Source organism: Pinus tabuliformis, chromosome J, assembly GCF_031772625.1.
Source record: "Pinus tabuliformis cultivar Carrire ecotype Pingquan chromosome J, CPIR1, whole genome shotgun sequence".
Classification (NCBI taxonomy): Eukaryota; Viridiplantae; Streptophyta; class Pinopsida; order Pinales; family Pinaceae; genus Pinus; species Pinus tabuliformis.
Genome location: NC_142295.1, coordinates 1,091,090,359 through 1,091,112,501, shown reverse-complemented (window position 1 = coordinate 1,091,112,501; position 22,143 = coordinate 1,091,090,359). Strand labels below are relative to the sequence as shown.

The following is a 22,143-nucleotide window of genomic DNA, read 5'->3' as shown; positions in this document are numbered from 1 at the left end:
CCATTTCCATGAGAGGTAGTCGTAACTGACTAATTTCTCATGATTTTTGAATAGTTCACTTAGCACTCATTGCATCGGGTGATGCTCACAGGGGTGAAGAATTGGGATTGAAACTAGTGAAATGTGGAGAATGAATCACATAGCATCAATCATCACTTCCGGGGCTTGCACCCGGTAACCAGGACTTCCCAGGAGGTCACCCATCCCAGAACTCCTCTGGCTCAAGCGCGCTTAACTGTGGAGTTTTTCCCCACAATCAAGCCCACTTAGCTTGCTACCCCATTTGCAAAACCTTAGCAAGTATTGTGCCTCATGAACCATTCAAGTAGAGATCCCTTGACTCTTTTTGAATTTAAGTATGGGGGTTTTACGTAGTGCATTATATTAGATATCATTTTGGGATTCAACTGCGTTAAGTAAGATCATTCACGTATGACCATTTCCATGAGAGGTAGTCGTAACTGACTAATTTCTCATGATTTTTGAATAGTTCACTTAGCACTCATTGCATCGGGTGATGCTCACAGGGGTGAAGAAGTGGGATTGAAACTAGTGAAATGTGGAGAACGAATCACATAGCATCAATCATCACTTCCGGGGCTTGCACCCGGTAACCAGGACTTCCCAGGAGGTCACCCATCCCACCCAAAATGATATCTAATATAATGCACTGCGTAAAACCCCCATACTTACATACTTTGTTTGCTGATGACACCCTCTTGTTAGGGGCTGCCTCTGTCAGATCCGCCTTAAAGTTCAAGGAGGTTCTGGACAATTACAGCAAAGCTACAGGCAACAGTTTGAACAAAGGTAAATGCAAAGATTTTTGTTGGAATATCTCTGCCTCCATTCTTTCGGCCATCACCAGAATCCTTGGCTTTTCTGCCTCCCTCAGTTGGACCTCTTTTACCTATCTGGGCCTTCCTATCTTCCGAAAACTAGCTTACTGCAGATACTGGATCCCTCTATTGGATGAATTCAAGGCTAAAATTCAAGCATGGGGATTCTCATGGTTAAACCTTGCCGGAAAATCTGTCCTCATCAAATCTGTTCTCAGTAGTCTCCCCATCTTTCAATTCTCTGTAATCCTTGCTCCCATTGGCATCATCAAGAAAATGGAAGCCTTCATACGCAAATTCTTCTGGAAAGGTGGCAATCTCAATGACAGGAAAATCCCTTTGGTAAGCTGGGAGAAAATCTGTAAGCCTCAGAATGAAGGAGGCCTAAATTTCAAAGATCTCAGCCTCCAAAACACAGCCATGGGAGCCAAGATTTTCTGGAGAATCATTGGTCCTCATCCAGGATGGGCGCAAAGAGCTTTATGGAGGAAGTATTTCATGGGGAAGCGGAAAAGATGCCTGGAATCCTCACTGCCCACCTCAGGATCGCAATTGATCAAACTCTGTCACAAAGCAACTCCTTTAATCAGAGACAGAGCGTATTGGATACCTGGCAATGACAAAGAAGTCAGAATATGGGACGACAGCATCATGATGCATCCCCCATTATCGAGCTACAGTTCTCTGCAAGTGCTACGACCGTGGTTGGAAAGAGCAGGTTGTGTTTCTCTTTGGGACATCTCGCTGTGGGCTGGCAGCAACTGGCTGCGATGGAGACTTCCGCCTGTTCCTCCAGAGCTGATACAAGAACGCGATCTCCTTCTCACTCTGCTGAACGGTAAGGCGCCTCTGCGCGTTGGAAGGAAGGACGCCCGTGGTTGGGGAGCCGCCCCAGGGCTGTATACTGTTGCGCAGGGGTATAAAAGCCTCCAAGATCGTCCTCACGTCCCTCCAGACCCTGTTGTGTGGAAGGGGCTCTGGACTTATAAAACCATGCCAAAATTTGACTCATTCTGCTGGCTGTTATGCCACAAAGGAATTTTAACAGAAGACAGATTGAAGAAGAAAGGATTCCAAGGTCCCTCACGATGCCACTTGTGCTGTGACAGTGAAGAGAACGCCCAACACATAATCTTGGGCTGCAAATTCTCAAAAGAAATCTGGCAGAACCTCTTGAGTCATTGGAAAACAAAATTCATCTTACCTACGTCTATCTTTGACTTATTTGCAAACTGACGAAACTTCTACCCAGAAACGCTCCCAAAAAACGAAAGTTTCAAAGCTGCATGACTCTCCTTGCCGAAATTTATCTGCTGGCAAATCTGGCTGGAGAGAAATAAAAGAGTCTTCAGAGATGAGAGCTTAAATCCGCAGTTCACCATCATCAAAATAAAGTCTATGGAAAGAAAGTCCGGGGGAGCATTTGTCGGACTCGAACCTAAGCCAGCAAGACTTAGACTGGGGTGCCTTGTTGGATCTCCAATTCTCTGGAGAAACAAGGCAACACAAGGATACAAAAGAGTGGCAATTCAGAGGGAAGGAGAATGAATTATCTAATTTGCTCATCATGCAAGCCAGATACACTCTGTTCTTTGATGGGGCAGCGAAAGGCAACCCCGGATTGGCTGGGGCAAGAGGAGTTATAAAGAATAAGGAGGGCAGAATTGTGACTAAGTTCGCTTGGGGATTAGGACAATCCACCAGCATTCAAGCAGAAGCCTTGGCACTTCTTCAAGGTCTCAAGCAAGCAAAGGCCTATGGTCTATCAAATGTTCATATTATAGGAGATTCTCAGTCCATAATTAAAGTCTTATTGGAGGATTCTTCTCCTGCAGATCTTAGATTGGCAAGAGTGATTTCAAGAATCAGAATTCTGGTGAAATCTTTCCAGACTGCAAATTTCCTTCATGTATTGAGGGGGAACAATAAAGACGCTGATTTGGAAGCCAACAGGGTGGTGCCACTTCCTGCTGGCTCTCTCTTGAAAGACGGAATTGAGGAGTGGGACTCCATACCATAAATTATTTTTATGTTTTACTGCATTATTTTGAATCATTTTGTTTGTACATTTAAGATAGGAAAATTTACAGAGATAGATTCTCTAGTCTCGAGTAAAAAACGTAGATCTCCAAATTTTGGGGCCTATGATTAGTTAGTGGAAGAAAATTCAAGGGCTATGCCCGATCTATTGTAACCGGTGAAAGGCATTTTGGCCAATATCTAATATAAATCCATATCCGTTTCTGTAAAAAAATAATAATAATCTAGCCCATGGTATTTGGCCCATAGTATTTTGCCCATAGGTTTCACCTAAATATAACGCATTTTTTGAGTGTTCGTAAATATAAGGTGACTTATGGAGTAAATATAAAAAAATGTTTTATTTGTTTACCATACCTCTCGTTTATTTATATTTTTATTAATTTACCATACCTTTTTTACAAATATGGTATTTGGCCCATAGAATTCACTTAAATAAACCCTGTTTTTTTGAGCCTTCATAAATAGAAAGAGGGTTATGGACTAAATATAAAAAGAGGTTTGTCTAGTTTATTTATATTTTTATTTATTTACCATACCTTTTGAGTAAGTATAAAAAGAGGTTTTATTTATTTACCATACCTCCACTTTATTTATATTTTTATTTGTTTACACCCTTGCATGTATATAAGGTGACTTATGGAGTAAATATAAAAAATGTTTTATTTAATTACCATACCTCTCATTTATTTATATTTTTATTAATTTACCATACCTCTTTTATAAATATGGTATATGGCCCATAGGATTCACTTAAATAAAACCTATTCTTGAAAATTAGGGCGAATGGAAGGTTGTAACTCCTAATTTCAAGGGCTAAATTTACCTTTTTTTACTCTCTCCCTTAAAATAAGGTGGGCTATTTGAGGCGATTTGTAAAAATGTACTATGATACAAAATATTCGCCCACTAAAAATTTAAAACCCCTTAATTTCGCCAAAGGGTGAACATTTGCCCCTAAAATTTTCCATGATCAGATCTGACCACAGTCGTTCCCAATCCGGCAGTTTCTCTCTTCCATTCACTGTGTCCTGGTATCTATTCTAGCTCTTAGGAAGACCGAGGAGAGCAAGACTCACCATGTCATCATCGATTGTCGTGATTCCTACACTTCTAAGCTCATCTCTGCAGGTGGTGAGCTTGTTCAGATATGTAGAAATCGTGTCGCCCTTTTCACACTTGATTTTCCGAAGCTTGTCCTTCAGCGTCGCTTCCTCTGGTCACTGTTGTTCTGATATAGGTCCTTCAATGTCTTCCACATTGAAAACGGAGTCTCCTTCCCATGGAGACTCGAGACAATATGGTCTCGAACTCCCTCTAGAAGAATCCTCCTCGCTCTCACCACACATTTCTTCCATTCTGCCAATTCTTGGGCATTAGCTGCTGCTGGCTTGGGGACTTCTTGATCAATGAAGTCCTTCAAACCATTGTCTTCTAATACCGCTTCCATGCGATCCTTCCATGCTATGTAATTCGAGCTGCCATCCAGGGCATACTCGAGTCTCAAGCCATTGAACGCCATTGGTGAACTTTGAGATGTGATAAGAAATCAATTTTGTACCTGCAATCAAAAACTTAAAACTTCGAACTTTTCCCTTCTTGATCACCTTTGCTCCGATACCATGTAGAAATTCTCACTGTAGATTAAACTAATTATGCAATGTACTAAAGCAAAATACTTAATCTACTTCTACAATCAAACTTGCGGAAGCTTAATCGATTTTGAGCAAGATCAAACAAAACACATATAATAGAGAAGAAGATTCAATCACACATGAAATTCAGAAGAATACTCTGGGGAAAGCCTCAGCGAAAAACCCCGCTATCTGTATTATCATACAAGTGGAAATATCTCAGGATTACACAAAGCTTTAGCTCTCAAGCTATCCAGCGCTTAGTACAATCCCTCACTGCTGCTCATAGACAGAATAGACAACACATACGCCTTCTCCTCTGTCCTCCAAGCCTCTTATTTCCTTGCACAGGTTTCCCTGGGTCCTCCAGCTGTAACCTGTGTGATTCTCACATCACACACTGCTCTGACCTCTGTAGTAACTACGCAATCCTCAAGGAACTAATTAACTCAAGATAAATTAATTAATTGTTTTTCAAACAGCTGGTGAGACTAACTTCGAATTTTAATTCTCAATTTTAATTCAAGGACAAATTAAAATTGGAATATACCCTGAAATGCTATCTATAGCAATGTTATTCATTTCTATTTTTAGCATTTTTTGTTGTTATTTTCAACACCACCTACTTGGGGTGCATTTGTTGCAGGACTTAACAATTGAAAGGTAGCTCCAACCTTTGAAGAACTATGGACTGCCTGCAATCATGAAGAATTAAGGATCTCATTAGCTGCCAATCCTAAAGGAGTATCAAATGCCTACATTGCTCAACATAAAGGAAAGAAATCAAAAGGATGAAGGAAGAAAGTTGACATGTCTAAAATAGAGTGTTGTCAATGTCATAAGAAGGGTCACTATAGGAGTGACTGTCCCGACAATCCAAGAAACAAGAAGAGAGAAAGAGATCAAGCCAACTTTGCTAAAGAAGGAGACCCAAAGAAATTCAAGCCCGAAGAATCTGACATTAGGGACTTACACTACTAAGTCCTTTGCTTGTAGCTTTAGATATCTTGTTTTATATTTTTTGATGTTTTAGAATTTATAGGTTTTTAACATATTTTGGAAAAGACATTTTTATTGTTTTTATAAGTTTGTAGGTATCCCTCAAGCTTTGGAGGGAGCCCCCAACAACTCCCAAAGATAAGTATCTCATTTCCTTTCAGTTTTTGGTTTCATGTACTCATTTAGTTTTGATTATATTAATACTAATCACCATTCTCCCTCGATTGTCTGGATTAGGAAAACATTTGCCTTATCCTCAAAGAGTATGGAAGAAAGCCACCCAAGATAAGGTTTGTCAAAGAAATAAAGGTATGCATTAAACTACAATAACATTGACTTCTTTAATAAATGTTTATTCATTTGAAAAATCTATTACTAACATTGTTATGTCTAGCTATAGTGAATCATATTGATTCTTATTTTGGGTGATTCATCACTTGATAAATCTACCCCACTCCTACTTTTAACTGATTTTATAGAACCCCAGACAAGTTCTATGGAAAACCATAACCTAAGGGTATGCTAATGTGAATGTTTGAAACCCTAAATTGCTTAGGGATATTGTGAAATGCTATTTGAAGTTTTATTGATGATGTCATGCTTGGGATTTTGGTATGATCAGGAAAACCTATCTTAGGGTTGAATGATAAGGTCTAAAATCTCGAACCTTTGAAGTATTGGTAATTTTTGGGTTTGTTATGTTCCTATATTGAAACTCTAACTCATTAGGGTTTGGTGGAATGTGTAAGCAAGACCCTTATAATGTCTTAGAAATGATTTCCTTGGTATGTGTGTTTGTCTGATCAAACCCTAGTTTAATCAAATTTGTTGCATAACTCTTATTGATTTTTTGTGAAGCTGGGTTTGACTAACACATGATATGAAATGCCTTTTCATGATGATGAAATCCTAGGTATATATATAAATATGTCCTTTGGGTTGAAACCCTAGCTTGGTCTAGGTCAATATGTCTAATGTATTAATGTTGTCAGGCATATGATATGCTTATGCATGACTATCAATTCCTAGATATGTGTGTTAATGATCATAAGTCTTAGGATTTTGATATAATTCCTTGTCTGAGATTCAAGGATGATGATATTTGGAAATCTAGGGTGTTGTAGGCAAACCTTAGTAGTAGTTAAACTCTATAGTATGTGTGATCTAACAATCTGAGATCTATTTATATAATGATTGTTGAGATTGTGAAAATGAAATTCCAGGGTTTTGGAGTTAAACATTAGTAGAAATAGAAATCTCTGATGTATGATGACAATATAATGATTTGAGATTTGTGTAAGGTTGTTGAAATCTGAGTTTTAGTTGGGATTGATGTTTGATTGAAAAATATAGGGTTTGCAACTAACCCTAGTGGAAGCTGGTCATGTTAATGACTAAGCTGTGATTGGTTTTGATTAATTCTTTTATGAAATATAGGATTTGTATGAAACCCTAGTGAGAAGTCTAACATATGAATTTTGAAAAGTTGTTAGATGCTTTGTAGATCTATATTTGTTTGAATTGTTTCTAGGGTTTTCTATATGTTGTAGTAAGGTATGTCATACCTTTGGAAGAAACATTGAAACCCTAGATGTAATGAAAATTGTTATGAAGTTGCCTAGGGTTTAAGACAAAGTCCCTAGCAAGATGTTGAAGAGTATGAGTCTCTTGGTTATAATTAAGTTTAGGTATATGGTGTATAAAGTTGAAATGCTTTCGTGATTCTGATATGGCTAACTTCATGCTTCTATAGATTTGGTTGTACTTGCTATCTAAGTTGTGCAAATACACAATCTTCAATATGGTGAATATGCTCGTTAATGTGATAAGCATGATGAGGATGATGATAACTCTGATGAAATGGTTGGAAGCCACGAAATATTCTCTGATGACGAAAAGAAGAAGCTGATCTCCCTGAGGAAGTTTGAATAGAAGAGATCTCCTTAATATTAAGAGGGAGTCTGGTTAAAAAGATGCTTCTTGGTTGAGAGGGAGGGCATAACTTGGTTTTGATTGAAGAATGAATTTCGGAGGATATGTTGCTTCATGAGAAGTAGGAAAGGAAAGAGTATGATTGAAGAATCTTTTGTCAGAGATTCGGTTGACAGTTCTACTATGAAAAATTTGAGAAGCAACATCGAGTTGTCTGAAAGACCCCAGAGTTTTGTATTTGTTTATGTACATGTGAAAGTATATTATTGATTGGGCTTGTGTTTGTACATGTGCATCTCTCAAAGGTTTTGATAGCATGTTGGTTACCAAACAATTTGATTGGGAGAGATTTGTCATCCTTGATATGCTAGATCAAGAAGTGTTGAGGCTTTGTGAGTGAAGAATTGTCTGGGAGGACATCTGGCCGACACTTTGTGTTGATGTTTAGGTTCCAAATTTGGAAAGGTGGTGTTGATTAAAGAACTCTGTTTTGGATACACACCTGGATTTTTGGGTTGATGGTTAGCAAGTAACCTTGATGGTACCTAGAGGGGCTGAAAGCTTGAGTCCATCTTAGTCCCACCCAGATAGATTACCCTGGTTAGGAATCTAGTCTGCAGCATTGTTGTGCCTAAATTGTTGAGAAACTGATGGATAGATTCCCCTGGTCAGGAATCTAGTCCATGGCATTGCGGTGTCTAAAGTTCTTCATTGTTCATATCGTTTGAGATCTTCCATTGTACTTGTATATGATGAATACCTCCCTAGTTAAGAGGGAGTGTTGGAAAATGTAACTAGGTTTGGTCTCCATTTAATGTATTTGAGTCCTCTTGTAATGTACTTGTCAAAAGAATAAAGAAAATAATACTTATTATTATTATTGTGACTTATTAAAGCATGATTTTTATGCTTGGGTCACCTTGTTTTAGGTCAGAGTCCCCATTGATGACTTCTAGGATTTATTCTGAGTCAATAGAGTCATTGTACTTTTAAAGAGACCCTTCTTGGGCTTTTGAATCATGTAAAAAAGTTAAATATTGAGTCAAATATGATTTATGTATCCTCCACATTAAGCCAGCCCAAGGACCCTAATTCGACCTCACATGGAGCCTATAAATACAAGCACATCGAATTCATTTGGAGCACACTCTCTCACAAGAAGTTTGATATCTCTTGTAGTTGGGAAAAGTGCGAAGTTTGTTGCCGGGAAGCCAAAGGAAGTGCAAGTTGGGTGGAGTCTAAGGAGAAGAAGAAAATCGAAATTTTGGTGCCTCTCTCTCTCTTTGTTTCATGCCCTAGATTGGGAGATCGAAGTCTTCCAAGTTTCACTGTTGCCGGAAGCTGCTACTTAGTTGAAGTTGTTGGAAAGGGGTTGAAGTTCTGGTACACTGACTTGGTGCGGAGAGAAGATCTGGTATTTGTCTAGGGTGAAGAGTCTCAAAGAATACTATTGAAAGGAAGAATTTCTTGACTGGGTTTTCCCCTCGAGGGGGGTTTTTCCCTAGCATAGTGCCTACATCTGGTGTCTATTGTTTTATGTGTTGTTGCTTTGGTAATTGCTTGATGAACTAAAAGAAAGAAGATATAAAGAATCATAATAACAAGAAACATCACAAGTAATTATCAAGAATAAGAAAATCTTTCTGCCTTTCTGATTTTCTAACAATAATTAACTAGTTAAAAGGAAATCTTATTTGAAATAACTTCAACCCAGTCAAATACAATATCACATTTAAAAGAAAAATAAAATATGTACAGAACTAACTTGGGTATATTAGTAGTGGTTTCCCATCCCAAACTTGGGAAAATAACTAAGAGAACTTTCTATAAGGTTTGTCAAGTATAGATATATCAAAGAAATATAGGCTAGATGGGACCTATGCAGAAGGCGACATGAACTTCTAAATGGCATTCGTTTTTCCACCTTGGCAGTTTAGAAAAGCGTCCACTTCAAATAAGTTCAACTGCTTGGTGGCTGGCCTATGAAATATTCAATATCTTCTTGAAGACCTTAGGAGTTAACAATATTGGGTTCTTATTCAGGCCAAGCTTCATAGTTCCAATTTGGGTGCCAAACTATTGGGCACACCAGTTATCAATTTCTCTGAAGCCGAAGACTTCTAGGACACATGCAATGTTCACCAATCCTAAACTCCAAATCTTGTTCTTTTGTCTACCTTCTAGGGCCAAATTTACATACCATTGATATGAAGCTAACCAATGGAAGTTTTTTTCTTGACAAGCTAGTGAATTAGTTGTATCCCACAAATTGGCTCTTCCTTTCTTTTTTATTTAATGTAATTAGGAATATGTGATAGATAATTGAAGCTTTACTCGAATTCTCAGTTGTTAAATCCTTGTTTTACATTAGCATTTAGTAGGATATAACTTCTTCATGTACCACCTTTATCGGGCCATGCAAGAATGATAATGGGAAGTTAATAACTTGTGGCAATCTTTAAGATGTGAGCTAGCAAGTAATTCACGTGGTACAATTTCAAGCACCTCATTTTACCTTGAGGATGAAAATTTCTTAAATGAGCTTTCAATTAGCCTTGAAAGGAGAAAATGATTGATATCCATTGAGTATGGAATAAAGATGGCGAAGTAGCATTTATGGCATACAATGTACAAAGATTTGATATGTGCGGGATATTGCTTATGCAGAGAAAATGATGTGTAGGAAGTTGAACTCTGCGGAACATATGGATGTGCAGAGGGAGATGTGTGTAGAGGATTGGGTAGTGTAGTCTTTCCGCACACATTAAAATTATTGTGTATGAGAGTGCGGGAGGGATTGTGCAGAGAGCAGAGATGTGTAGAGCAGTGGGATGTTTCCGTACATGTAGAAAATGACATAACTACAAGATTTTTGGATATGGTATATAATAAAAAGTGATAACGGCGGGGCACAAAAATATGTCAACAATGCTAATGTCAAGTTGGTATCATTTCATTATATCTCTGAGAAATGTATATAGGTTTGGCTTATAAAATATTGCTACATTCTATAAAACTTGGTTCGTCCACTCTTCAACAAAGTCACATGACTGTGTAAATGTATAACATACCAATCTTCTCGTGTAATTCACTCAATATATGATTCAAGAGCATCTTTTAAATTATTTCAAATATATTTTCAGATTTAAAATAATGGAAAAGTTATGACTTGAAAAAATGTGTAAACTTTTAGTGGTCATATCAACATTGTTGTGTCCTCCTTTGAGTTTTTAATTTCATGCTTAACAATATTATATCAAAGCACATACAAACTCATATTTTGAAAAAAAGCATCCATAAGGCAAGATGGGATGGTTGGAGACTAAAATCATGGCATGTATCCACGTATACTCCATTTCAGTCCATTTTTAATTCATAATTAAGAGGAAAATATATGATCATATACTCATTTCAGTGTATTTTTAATTCATAATTAAGAGAAAAATAGATGATCATATTACAAAGTACATTTTTGCGTACCATTCTCACTGCGTTCTCAATTGCAAAATTATCATTCACCTATTCACCTACTTTTCTTTACGTTCTATTTTGACATATCATGATTTTCAACTTGTTCATAAGAGTCTTGATTCATATCATCTTTATGATAATCATGATTTTCAACTTGTTTATAAGAGTCTTGATTCATATTCTTTTCTAGAAATTTTACAAGGTTATTTTCATAAATGTTGACTTCAGAAATTCCTTTTATTTCTTGACCTACACTGGAGTTGTCATTTTTCCTTTTTCAAGATTAGATTTAACAATTATATCTTTGAATCCGTATAGAATTTCCATGTAATTATATAAGAGTTGATTTGAATGGTGAGGAGAACTAAAGAGTTGTTCCTCTTAGATTTTTCAATTATATCTTTAGAATTTTATTAACAAAAGTATATTTTAAAAAAAAATATCAACAACTGTTATCATTATAATTTTGAAATTTCTAAGTTTATATTTTAAATATGTTTCCAAAATGGTTGAATATTAGTTTAAAAAATGAGGCAAAACTTCATTTTTACATGATTTTGTATCAATTGTTTGTAAAATTCTATTAAGAAATTCGTTACAAGATTCCTTTGTAGTTGTTTCTTCTTTTTTACAAGATGGAAATCTTTCTACCCTTTGTTGGGCATAAGAGCTTCCCAACTCTTGATAATAAATTGCACCACATCTAACTCTAGCACGCTGATGTGCCATCATATTGTGCTTTTTCCAGAGGGAAGAATTTAGACTAGGGAATGGAGGTGGTTTGAAACTGGTAGTGGTGAAGGGAGGGGAGACTAGGAGGGAAATACTAGGAGAGAAATACAAGAAGGGAGAAGTTCAAAGATAACAAGAGAAGAAAATAAGCACAAAAAATGTAGAAAAAGATCGGAGGAAGTAGTGGCGCCAAGAAGAGGTCTAAGAGGAAACTCTTAGGTCCCTATAATACTAGTGAGTCCCCCATTACTATTGTCATTGTAGCCTTTATTGTTATTGTTGTGCCCCTATTGTCCCCATATTGTTATTATTGTGCCCCATAAAAGCCCACTATTGTTATTGTTGTGCCCTTATATTATTATTGTTGTGTTTGCTTTGATTATATTGTGACCCCTTGGACTCCTATATATAAAAAGGAGGTTTTTTCATTTGTATCATCCAAGAATTGTTAATTTGTGTAATTTAAAGGAGGTTTCCCCCACGAAGAGGTTGATTTTGAAGGCGTTGATCTATCTTTTCTTCTATTTTGTGAGCTGGTTGCATAACATTTGGTATCAGAGCTTTGGATTATAGGGTTTCGCTGCTCCAAACAGGTCATCATGGCATTTTCACTATAACTTTTTTTCTGCGACGTTTCAGAAGCTAAAAAAAAACCCATTTGAGCCGAAATCGCGCTGAACCTCGAGTTCGAATTTCAAATCTTGTCTTGCGATATTTTCGGAGATATGATCCAAGGAATTTAGGGTTTTTGTAGGATCCCGAATTATATCTCAAACAGGGGACCTGGGGAAAATCGTCACAACTTTCTTTCTGAGCATCAGATTGAAATTTCGTAAGGAGTTGCAGAAAGAGGATGGCCTATAGTTTTATGTTTATCGGTTTCAGGTCCTAAGGTTGAAACAGTGACACGTGGCACTTCGTACAAGTTCGCTCTACTGAACTAGTCTATAATTAGATCACCGATGGAGATTTGGCATAACTATTCCTTGGAGAATCCAATCTTGATCAGACTTGGGGAGTTGGAAAGAGGGCTCAGAGGGCTACCATAGGACGCAATTTCAAACCTTGAAGATCCGAAATTACAAAGATACAATAGATTCAACGTTGAGCACCTACAAAGTGAAAAAATGTGTGTAGTTTTTTTCAAATTTTGCATAACTTTGGTTTGAAAAATTAGTTTGAAGGAATTCAAAGGGCATAGTGAAGCATTATTATCATTAATTGATGCCCCAAAGAAAGAAAATGGAAACACTTGGTAAACAACCTGAATATTTAGCATGACTCATGAATAAGAGGAAGAAATGCAACATGATATATCAAAATTATGAGACCTAGTGCAACAAAATTCACTCTCACAAAAAGTAATGGAAGCTAAGATGGACGGTTTAAAGAAAGATATGGAAGCTAAGATTGATGGTGTAGAAGAAAAACTTAAAGGCAACATGGAAGATTTGAAGACGGACGTGGAAGCTAAGATGGATGGTATAGAAGAAAAACTTAAAAGCAACATGGAAGATTTGAAGACAAATTTGACAAATTCGCTACAAGAAATGCTTACTAATGGCGAAAGGGTAGTAAAGGAAACTCATGATGAGAACAAAATAAATGTTAATCATGATTACATAGACTCTAACGGTGGATTGAATACCCGCCATGTTCCAAAGATCGGTATGAGGAAGTTTGATGGCAAAGATCCCGTAACATGGATACTACAAATGGAGCAATATTTTGATCTCCACAATGTGCAAAACACACAGAAGGTACACATTGCAACTTCGTATTTGGAACCAAATCAGTTTGTATGGTATTGATGGCTTTTCTCTTGTAAATAAATTGTCACTTTAGCAATTTTTACGGAAGAAATGATAGCACATTATGAGGATACAAAAATCAACACTTTTTTTAGCCAATTGATAAATCTCAAACAAAAGGGTTCAATGATGGAGCACATTGAGGACTTCCAAAAATTGAATATAAGGGTAAAAGATATTCCAGAGAAGCATATGATTGATGTGTTCATAGGGACTTTAAAGGATAACATCCAACATGAGGTTCACCTTTGGGAACCTGATTCATTGGAAAAAGCATTCAGGTTGGCAAGAAAAATGGAAAAAAAATTATGGCCTCAAGGAAGCCAACCACTCACAACTATAAAGATGGAAGTGTTGCTGCCCCTAGCTTTCCACAACCTACAAGGTTGACACCAAAACAATTGGAAGAAAAAGAGCAAAAGGGCTTTGTTACAATTGTGATAGCAAATACAATAAAGGTCATAAGTGCGCTGAGAAGAAATTATTTTACATAGATAGCGAAGAAGAGGAAGAAAAGGAACAAGAAACATCAAAAGAAGACGATATACACCAGGAACAAACCCTAGAGAAAGAAGAAATGAATCCGACCATATTTTGTAATGCATTGGCTGGAATTACCACTCTTCAAACTATCAAGATAGAAGGACATATCAAGAAGAAAAAAGTAATAGTGTTGATTGATTCGAGAAGTACACATAATTTTGTTCATTGTAAGATAGCCAAGGAATTGAATTGCTTCCTATATCCAGCATCAGAGTGTCGAGTGATGGTTGCAAGTGGAGGAACCATAAATTTCTCTGAAAAGTGCCATAATATCAAGCTATCCATGAGAGAATATGTATTAAATAGCCCAATGATTTCCATTCCAATGGGTGGTGTTGATGTTGTACTAGGAGTCCAATGGCTACAATAGCTTTTAATTTTCAATAACTTTTCATGAAATTTTCTTTGGAAGGAAATGAAGTTGAATTAAGGGGTATCACAGGGAAACCAGGAATGATAATCATCTCTAGCGGAATGACAAAGCTTCTAAAGAAAGAACAACGAGGAGTAATTGCACAATTATGTTCGCTAGAGGTTCCCACATCGAAATCATTTATTTATCCAAATCTCCAAAAAGTCTTGGACAATCATTCCAAGGTATTTGAGACTCCCAAAGGCCTCCCACCTATTCGTGATCATGATCATGCTATTCATTTGATTCCAGGAAGTGTTCCTCCAAACATCAGGCCTTATAGATATCCCTATGCCCAAAAGAGTGAAATTGAATGTATGGTTGCAGAAATGCTAGAGGCTGGTATAATTCAACCTAGTCAAAGTTCTTTTTCTGCTCCAGTAGTATTGGCGCACAAGAAGGATGGGTCATGGTGCATGTGTCTGAATTGTAGGGAGCTCAACAAAATCACTATTAAAGATAAATTTCCCATTCATGCCATTGACGAATTATTGGATGAATTGCATGGATCAATTTACTTTATCAAGTTGGATCTTCGTTCAAGGTATCATCAAATCATAATGAAAACTGAAGACATTCCAAAAACAACATTTAGAACTCATGAGGGTCATTATGAATTTTTGGTCATGTCTATTAGCCTTATTAATGCACCTTCTACATTTCAGGGTTTGATGAATTCCATTTTCAAACCCTTCCTCAGAAAATTTGTGTTAGTATTTTTTGATGATATACTAATCTACAACAAGTCTTGGAAGGATCATGTTCAACATGTTGACAGGGTGCTCAAACTATTGGAGGAGAAACAAATATATGCAAAAAACGCCAAATGTTTCTTTGGATTTGTTGTGCTATACAACAACCCCCCATTTCTAAAAAACTTTTACACAAATTTTTTAATAAGAAATGGGTCCCTTTTTAAATAAACTTATTAAGATTTGTGATTTGATAAATAACACTGGTATTATCTTCATTATTAAAAAAAAAACCATTATCAAAAGGCCCGATGTAAGTAATTCATTTTGTAAAGCCTTTTGAATAAAGTATAAAGTGTTTATTGGAAAAATATTATAAATAATTCTAAATTGCGATAAAGCAATCGGAGATCGCATATCGCAATGACGAAGGGATACATCGAAAAAGGTCCTCATTAAATCCTCTGATCCAATAAATGTAATCGCAATCGGCAATCAAAGGTGTCGTATGACAAAGTGCTAAAACACAAGTCGAACTCCCGATTACGATCAATAAATAAGGCACGCATCTCAAGGAGAAAATATTCGCGACAATGGTTTGCATGCATAAGTATTTTAAAAAATAATAAATCAAACCAATTCAATGAAAACATATCCCGCCTTATTATAATATCACATTATCGCAATCGGAGATATTCGTCTCAAGTGATGAAGCCTCGCCCTTTTGAAACTCCCAATTGTGATTTATCGCCGATCGGTAAAATCAAAAGATACACTTGAGATAATGATGCAATATATGATTGATGAGACGGGTATTTGTGATGTTTATTCATCATGATTGGCGGCTCGAACGGCTATTAATTTCACAATTAAGAGTAAATCCTTCAAAAGTTTCACTCGTGGTGGTTCTTGATTGCGTCCGACTTATCATATGTTAACTACCTTAATTCTATTCATTTTCATATTGGCTTTCAGCGACAATATCCCTGTATTACGGTTTGTAATTTTCTGTGCAGAGTTTCTTTGAACTCATGAATCCGGAGAAGATGGGGAAGAAATCTAAGAAGGCCAAGGCAACCCCTGTATAGCTAAAGAACCAGAACCAAGCAGGAAGGGACTAATATCAGATACAACATGTCTCGGTCTGGGAAATGTGAGCTGGGAAAGCATCTACAATTTGATAGAGGCAGAGGAGCCTGAAGAATTGGAAGAGGAAGCCACAACCGATTCCACCAGCAAGTCAGAAGGAACTCTCAAAGAACTGGCCTGTTCATACCTTCACAGGATAGCAGCGCGGGCCAAAATTTTGCCATACACTGATGTGGTTAGATGGGTTGTCGAGAAAATCCCAACTTCAGACAGAACATTTTCCACGGCTGATGGAAGAATATTCGGGTCATTTAAACCTGAAGATCTCAGGCAAATGTACCATCTACCTCCGCCTGAGAAGCACTACAACAAGGCATTCCTGGAAGCGTTTGCAAAAGAAAATGACTTGGAGTCGGACCCGATCAGACACTGGAGGCATTTCCCAGAGAAACATAAGCACGAGTCATCGGGTAAGTATTCTGTTGACTCATTAGCTTCTCCTTATTGCTATGTAGGCGATATGATGTGTAGATTGTGGGGACAACATGATTCTACAAAATTTACTATAGATATAGTCCCGTTAATGGAAGCTGCAATTAATGGTTATGTTATGGATTGGGCAAATATTCTATTTGATAGAATAGCCACTGAGATACTAGAATACAGAAGGAAAGCATATACAACTTCCCAGATCATTCCTCCTTTTTACTACAGTGCATATATTCTTGATATTATTTGTTTTAATTCTGAATACCCCGTACTCGGATGGAAGTGGACTCCCAAAGATCCTAATCCTATTCATATCTATCACAAATAGTTGTGGAAGGCCCACTATAAGAATCACTTGTATAGAATTTCCAATGGTTTTGTCTTACCTGTATCTTATTCTATCTTCAATAAGCCTGACCCAAGGATATCTCAAAAAGAAGCAATTGACCTAACAACAGTGGGTAGCTGGTTCGGAGAGGAGAAATTCACTTATGTAAGGCTTTTTGGCAGTCTTACCAAACCCCATGTTCTTCCTCTATATGTTCCTGACAAACTGTTAGCCCGAGAGTTGGCATATCAGATAACAATTGAAGGAATGTCAAAAACCCTGAGGGATTCCAAGAAACATATGTGGCCTACATTCCCCCTACGGTGTGGCATTTTTACCTTACATGATTATAAACATGCAGAAAAAGAGGCAGAGAAGATTCAGATGCTAAATCTTGCCACCATTTCGAATAGGAAATTTGACCCAAGGAAGGTTGCCTATAACGTTACCTCTCAAGCTAAACTTACTAGATTTGATCATGAAGTCGATGACTTTGATGATTTGTTTGCTTCAACCGAAATATTTTATCGGGTTAAAGGATTGGCTCGTATCAAATATGGAGAAGAGGGGTTAGAAAAATTCGATAGGCTCAGAGCCCAGAGGTTGCAAACTCTTCCTTTAGATCTATTAGCTACAACCCCAACAGTTCAGCCACAGAGTCAAAGTGAACAGAAAGTTGTCGATAATACTCCTATAGTGGAGAAGGTTCCCGAAAAGGAAAAGTTGCCAGAACAGGAGCAGAGACAAGAAACAAGTAGCAGGCCCCTTGATTCAAGCATTTATGTTGATCTTAAACTAATCAAGGAATGGCAGCAATTTGATTCCAACATTAGTAATATTGAGAACATTCAAGGATTCAGCACACCTGAGGTGACCACTGGTCAGAAATCAGTAATCAACACAATTCTGACTGAAGGAACAAGCGGCCCACCCATGATTCATAAGGATGTAGAAATAATCCCTGAAAACCCCTCTGATGAAATTGTTTTACACATAGAAGAGATACCACCATTAGATGTCTTCTACAGCCCTAAGCATAGGGTTGTAATCAAAAGACAAAGGAAAAAGAGGAAAATTGATCACTCTCCTCTTTTGACTTTACAAATGGAGATAACAAATGTGGTATGGAGAGAGGAAGTTAATCCTTCCGAAGACCTCACCAAACTTTTTCAGTATGCTGGAGCATACACAGCGGCCATAATGAATAAAGCATTGGAGGTCAGTAATTTGCTAAAAGAAAAGGACCAAGCAATCAATTTTCTAGAAGCACAGGCACATGAGAAACAACAGAAGATAGAACAGTTGGAACAACAATTAGCAGTCCAGAAGTAGCTAAATGATCAGTTGAATGAGCAATTGCTCAAAGAAAAGCAGAGGATTGATGATCAAACAATTCATGAGCAACAGGATTTATCCCAAGCATTGAATAAGTTGCAGTTATTAAATGAACAGCTGAATAAATCAAAGGAAGAACAAATCGCTCAACTAACAGTTCAGATAGAAAGATTCAAGGAATATCCCCAAGTGGGAGAATTCAGATCAGAGGCTCTACAAATTACCAGGGCATTATCTAGTCAGTTGAGCCTATTATGTCATAATATCTCACTGGTTCTTCCTCTGTGTGAAATTTCATCATCCATGGTTGACAAATCAGTAGATGCGAGACTGGACTTAGAAAAAGCAGATGAAAGATTAACAAATTTTCTCTCTTGGCAAGAATCTAAAGAGGGAAAAGCTGCTAATCTACCACAAATTCTAGAATCGCATAAAGAAATTCTATTTACTGAATGGAAATCTCAGCTAATGAAGGTTGAAAGAGCAACATCAAGATGCAGATCGACAATAAACAACCTGGTTGAATTAATTAATAACAGTCTTTATTTATCAAATTTAATAACAAAGTGTTCTCCAGGGAAACTTCCACCAGTAAAAGCATTAGAACAGACGTGGAAACAGGAGCTGGAGTAGAGGGAAAGATTGATCGCAAGTATTCAAAGTTTAACGTGGGAAACCTTTTGGTTTTTCCTTGTCAAACCATATAGTCAACGGACAGCGATGAAATGCCTCACTGATGCAATTGGCCATATGATTCCCGAACTTAATGATGCCACATACACTGCTCAGTTACACTCACGCATGAGTCATCCACCAAAACTTCAGCCGATGCTCGCCATTTGTCAGCTCCAATCACAAGATGATCAGCCAATACAGTGAACCATTTTTGACCGACCGTAGCATGCCTATTTCAAGAAGATTTTCACATTTTTGTGATTTGGTTATACCAGCGCATAGCATATTTATTTCATAGTTTGTTAGTTTAAGTAGTATTTATAGACCCTTTCATGTCTTTAGAAAGGGTCCTCAAATTTTTGTATTAAGACTTGGATTGGAAGTTGCACTATTGTGCTTCCAATATATTTATTTTTATAAAAACTGGACCTGAATTCTGAGTTTTGATGAAGAATGCTTTTATGTGATATGCACTATTGCTTCTTGTGAAAGTATTCCCAAGTTAAAAGGCAGGATCTGAATGCAATTCATATCGGAGGAGACTCAAATGCATACGGTACTACTATCTGTGTTTTTGCTTCATGCTTTTATGTGAATCAACATTTATTTATTTTGCTATTATTGATATATGTATATGCTCTTACAACAATTTTTTAACTTATCACTATTGAATGTTTAAGAGTTGTTATCTTTCATATATATGTGTGTCAGTAATATATAAATATTAGTGTGATAATGTTTTAATTATTACTTTGTTCAACTACTTGAACAAAGTAATTATCATATGAATGAATATTTTTATTTATGAGTAGAGTCATCTATATGCCTACTTGTCAATAAGAACCATAAAAAATTTCACTAGGAGAAAGACTTCCCGGGATAGATTAGTTACTTTTATATTGTTGCATTTTAGAATAGATCATCCATCATTCCCATTAGATATTTAAAAATCGATCACTTATCCATCCCACTTATATATCATTGGGAAACTGGTCCCATTATATCCAGTCGGAGCCACCACACCAAACGGAAAAGGAGCTGCTTTAAGGTCCGGACCGGGTGGTTTTCCCCGATGTTGATGCAGCGATTTTTGAGGCATCAACATTTTTAGCGCTAGAAGGAGGGCATGAACTGTGAATGGCAAGAAAATCCAAATCTATAATCCATTCTGAGAGTAAATCTCCCTCCACCTCACCTCTGACTTCTCCCTTGCATGCTAAATCTCCATTTTCTAAGTGAGAAGTTGAGAAAACAACAACCACTGTTGAACCCCAAAACATCTCAGATAAATCAACTCTAGAATCTCCTGAAGTACAGTCTCTAATTCATAAACTTCAAGGATTCTCAATATCACCACAAAAATCTGAGTTATCTCAAGGCAGTGTGACTTCGCAATTCGTTCCTTCTCATCTCCTCACAAAACTTCAGAGTGAAAAGCTTGGTATTGAACCTACTGAATTACCTTTGCCTAAAAGAAAAAGAGCAAGGAAGACAACTGAAGGGTCTGATAGTGAAACTTTCTCATCATCATCATCCATTTCATCTTCTCCATTGCAAAGTCAACCATCCACTCCCCCACTCCAGATTGTCATTCAACAGGGTACTGGAACTTCAACATCTGCTTCTCAACCATCTGGAACTTCAATATCCGCTCCTTCCCAACCATCTGGAACTTCATCTGCGCTATCATCCATTAGTAGCTCAACAATGGCACAGAACCCATGGAACAATCCTGGTGCAGTCACAATGCCTGCACCTTTGAACCCATTGCCAGCTCATCCTGAGAAATGGTTGCCAAAATTCAATCCAGATGCAGGTGTTCAGGCAGATGAACACATAAACAATTTTATGTTGTCAGTCAATTTAAAAGGAGTTATTGAAGAAGATGTGGTTGTCAGGCTTTTCCCGTATACCCTACAAGGATCAGCCGGGTCTTGGTACTTTTCGTTACCATCAGGATCCATTACTAGTTGGAATATTTTCCAAGAGCAGTTCTTAACTAAATATGGTGATGACAGATCCGTAGCAACGTTAATCAATGATCTCTCAAATCTTAAAACGGAATCTAGAGAGCCTATAAAAGAGTTTAATTCACGATTTAATAAACTCTTAAATAAGATTCCTACTACCTCAAAACCTAGTGAACAGGTTAGAAGTGAATGGTACATATTAGCCTTACCTTCAAACATAGCTATCTTTGTCGATAGAGTTGCAAAGCCTACTTTAGCAAAGAATATGAAATAGGCAATTGTTGTGGAAAAACGTATCATCGCCTTAGAAAAAAAAGTTTCTTTTAAAGATAGAAAATCTAAAAAAGTTACCTTCAAAGATGATTCAAAGAAGAAAATGGCTAAAGATCCATATGATATGGAAGGTCTCCAAAAAGTTCTAAAAACTATGTCAAATGAAATGATAGAAATTAAGAAACAAGTAGCTGAGACCTCAACTAAGAAGCCATTCAGAAACTTTAAGAAACCAGAATCAAAACCCCCTAATGCTATATCCAATGCAGAGTCAGACCCCGAGAACGATGAAGAAGAAGATACAGTCTTATCATCTAAAGAAACCGAAGAAGAGGAAGCTGTAGAATGTCATGGGATGTGGGACTTCATTTTGCCCAATTCTGATACTGAAAATGAATAGGAAGTTTTTCCAGTAAGTACCAGGAGTAAAGGAACCCCTGAACCTATTCAATAGACTCAAAAGAAAGAGAATATCAGTACTACCACTAAAGAAAGGTTTCCCACAAAGAAGTCTACAATGATGCCTACTCAAAATCAGCCATCAGCTTCCAATCCACCTTCAACATCTAAAACATTAGTAGTTGCAGACTCTATGGATTACAACATCATTGAATACATGAAGAAAACGAAAGCAAATATCACTATGTTTGAGCTTAGTAAGCTCAAACATCAACAAAAACTGCTGCTCAAAGAATTAGATGCAGTACCTTCTTCTCCTCTTCCAAATGTTGTATTGTCCAAAGCTGCTAATGAGACAGGTAAGCCACCAGCTAGTAGAGTAGAAGCTACTGATGCTGTTCTAATCGGAGATAGATCAAATTCCCATACTCCTCCTTTTCTATTGACCTACGAGATTTATAATAGAAATCTGCACAATTG

The 22,143-nt window shown here is 37.1% G+C and overlaps 1 protein-coding gene across 1 annotated transcript; it reads left to right on the top strand.

The window, feature by feature from the left end:
• The first annotated feature begins 665 nt into the window (after positions 1–665).
• On the top strand, positions 666–2,859 carry LOC149230831 (uncharacterized). The gene is made up of 2 exons (XM_089381432.1): positions 666–1,756; positions 2,418–2,859. The coding sequence occupies exons 1-2, from the start codon at positions 666–668 to the stop codon at positions 2,857–2,859; spliced, it is 1,533 nt and encodes a 510-aa protein (XP_089237558.1).
• The last annotated feature ends 19,284 nt before the right edge of the window (positions 2,860–22,143 follow it).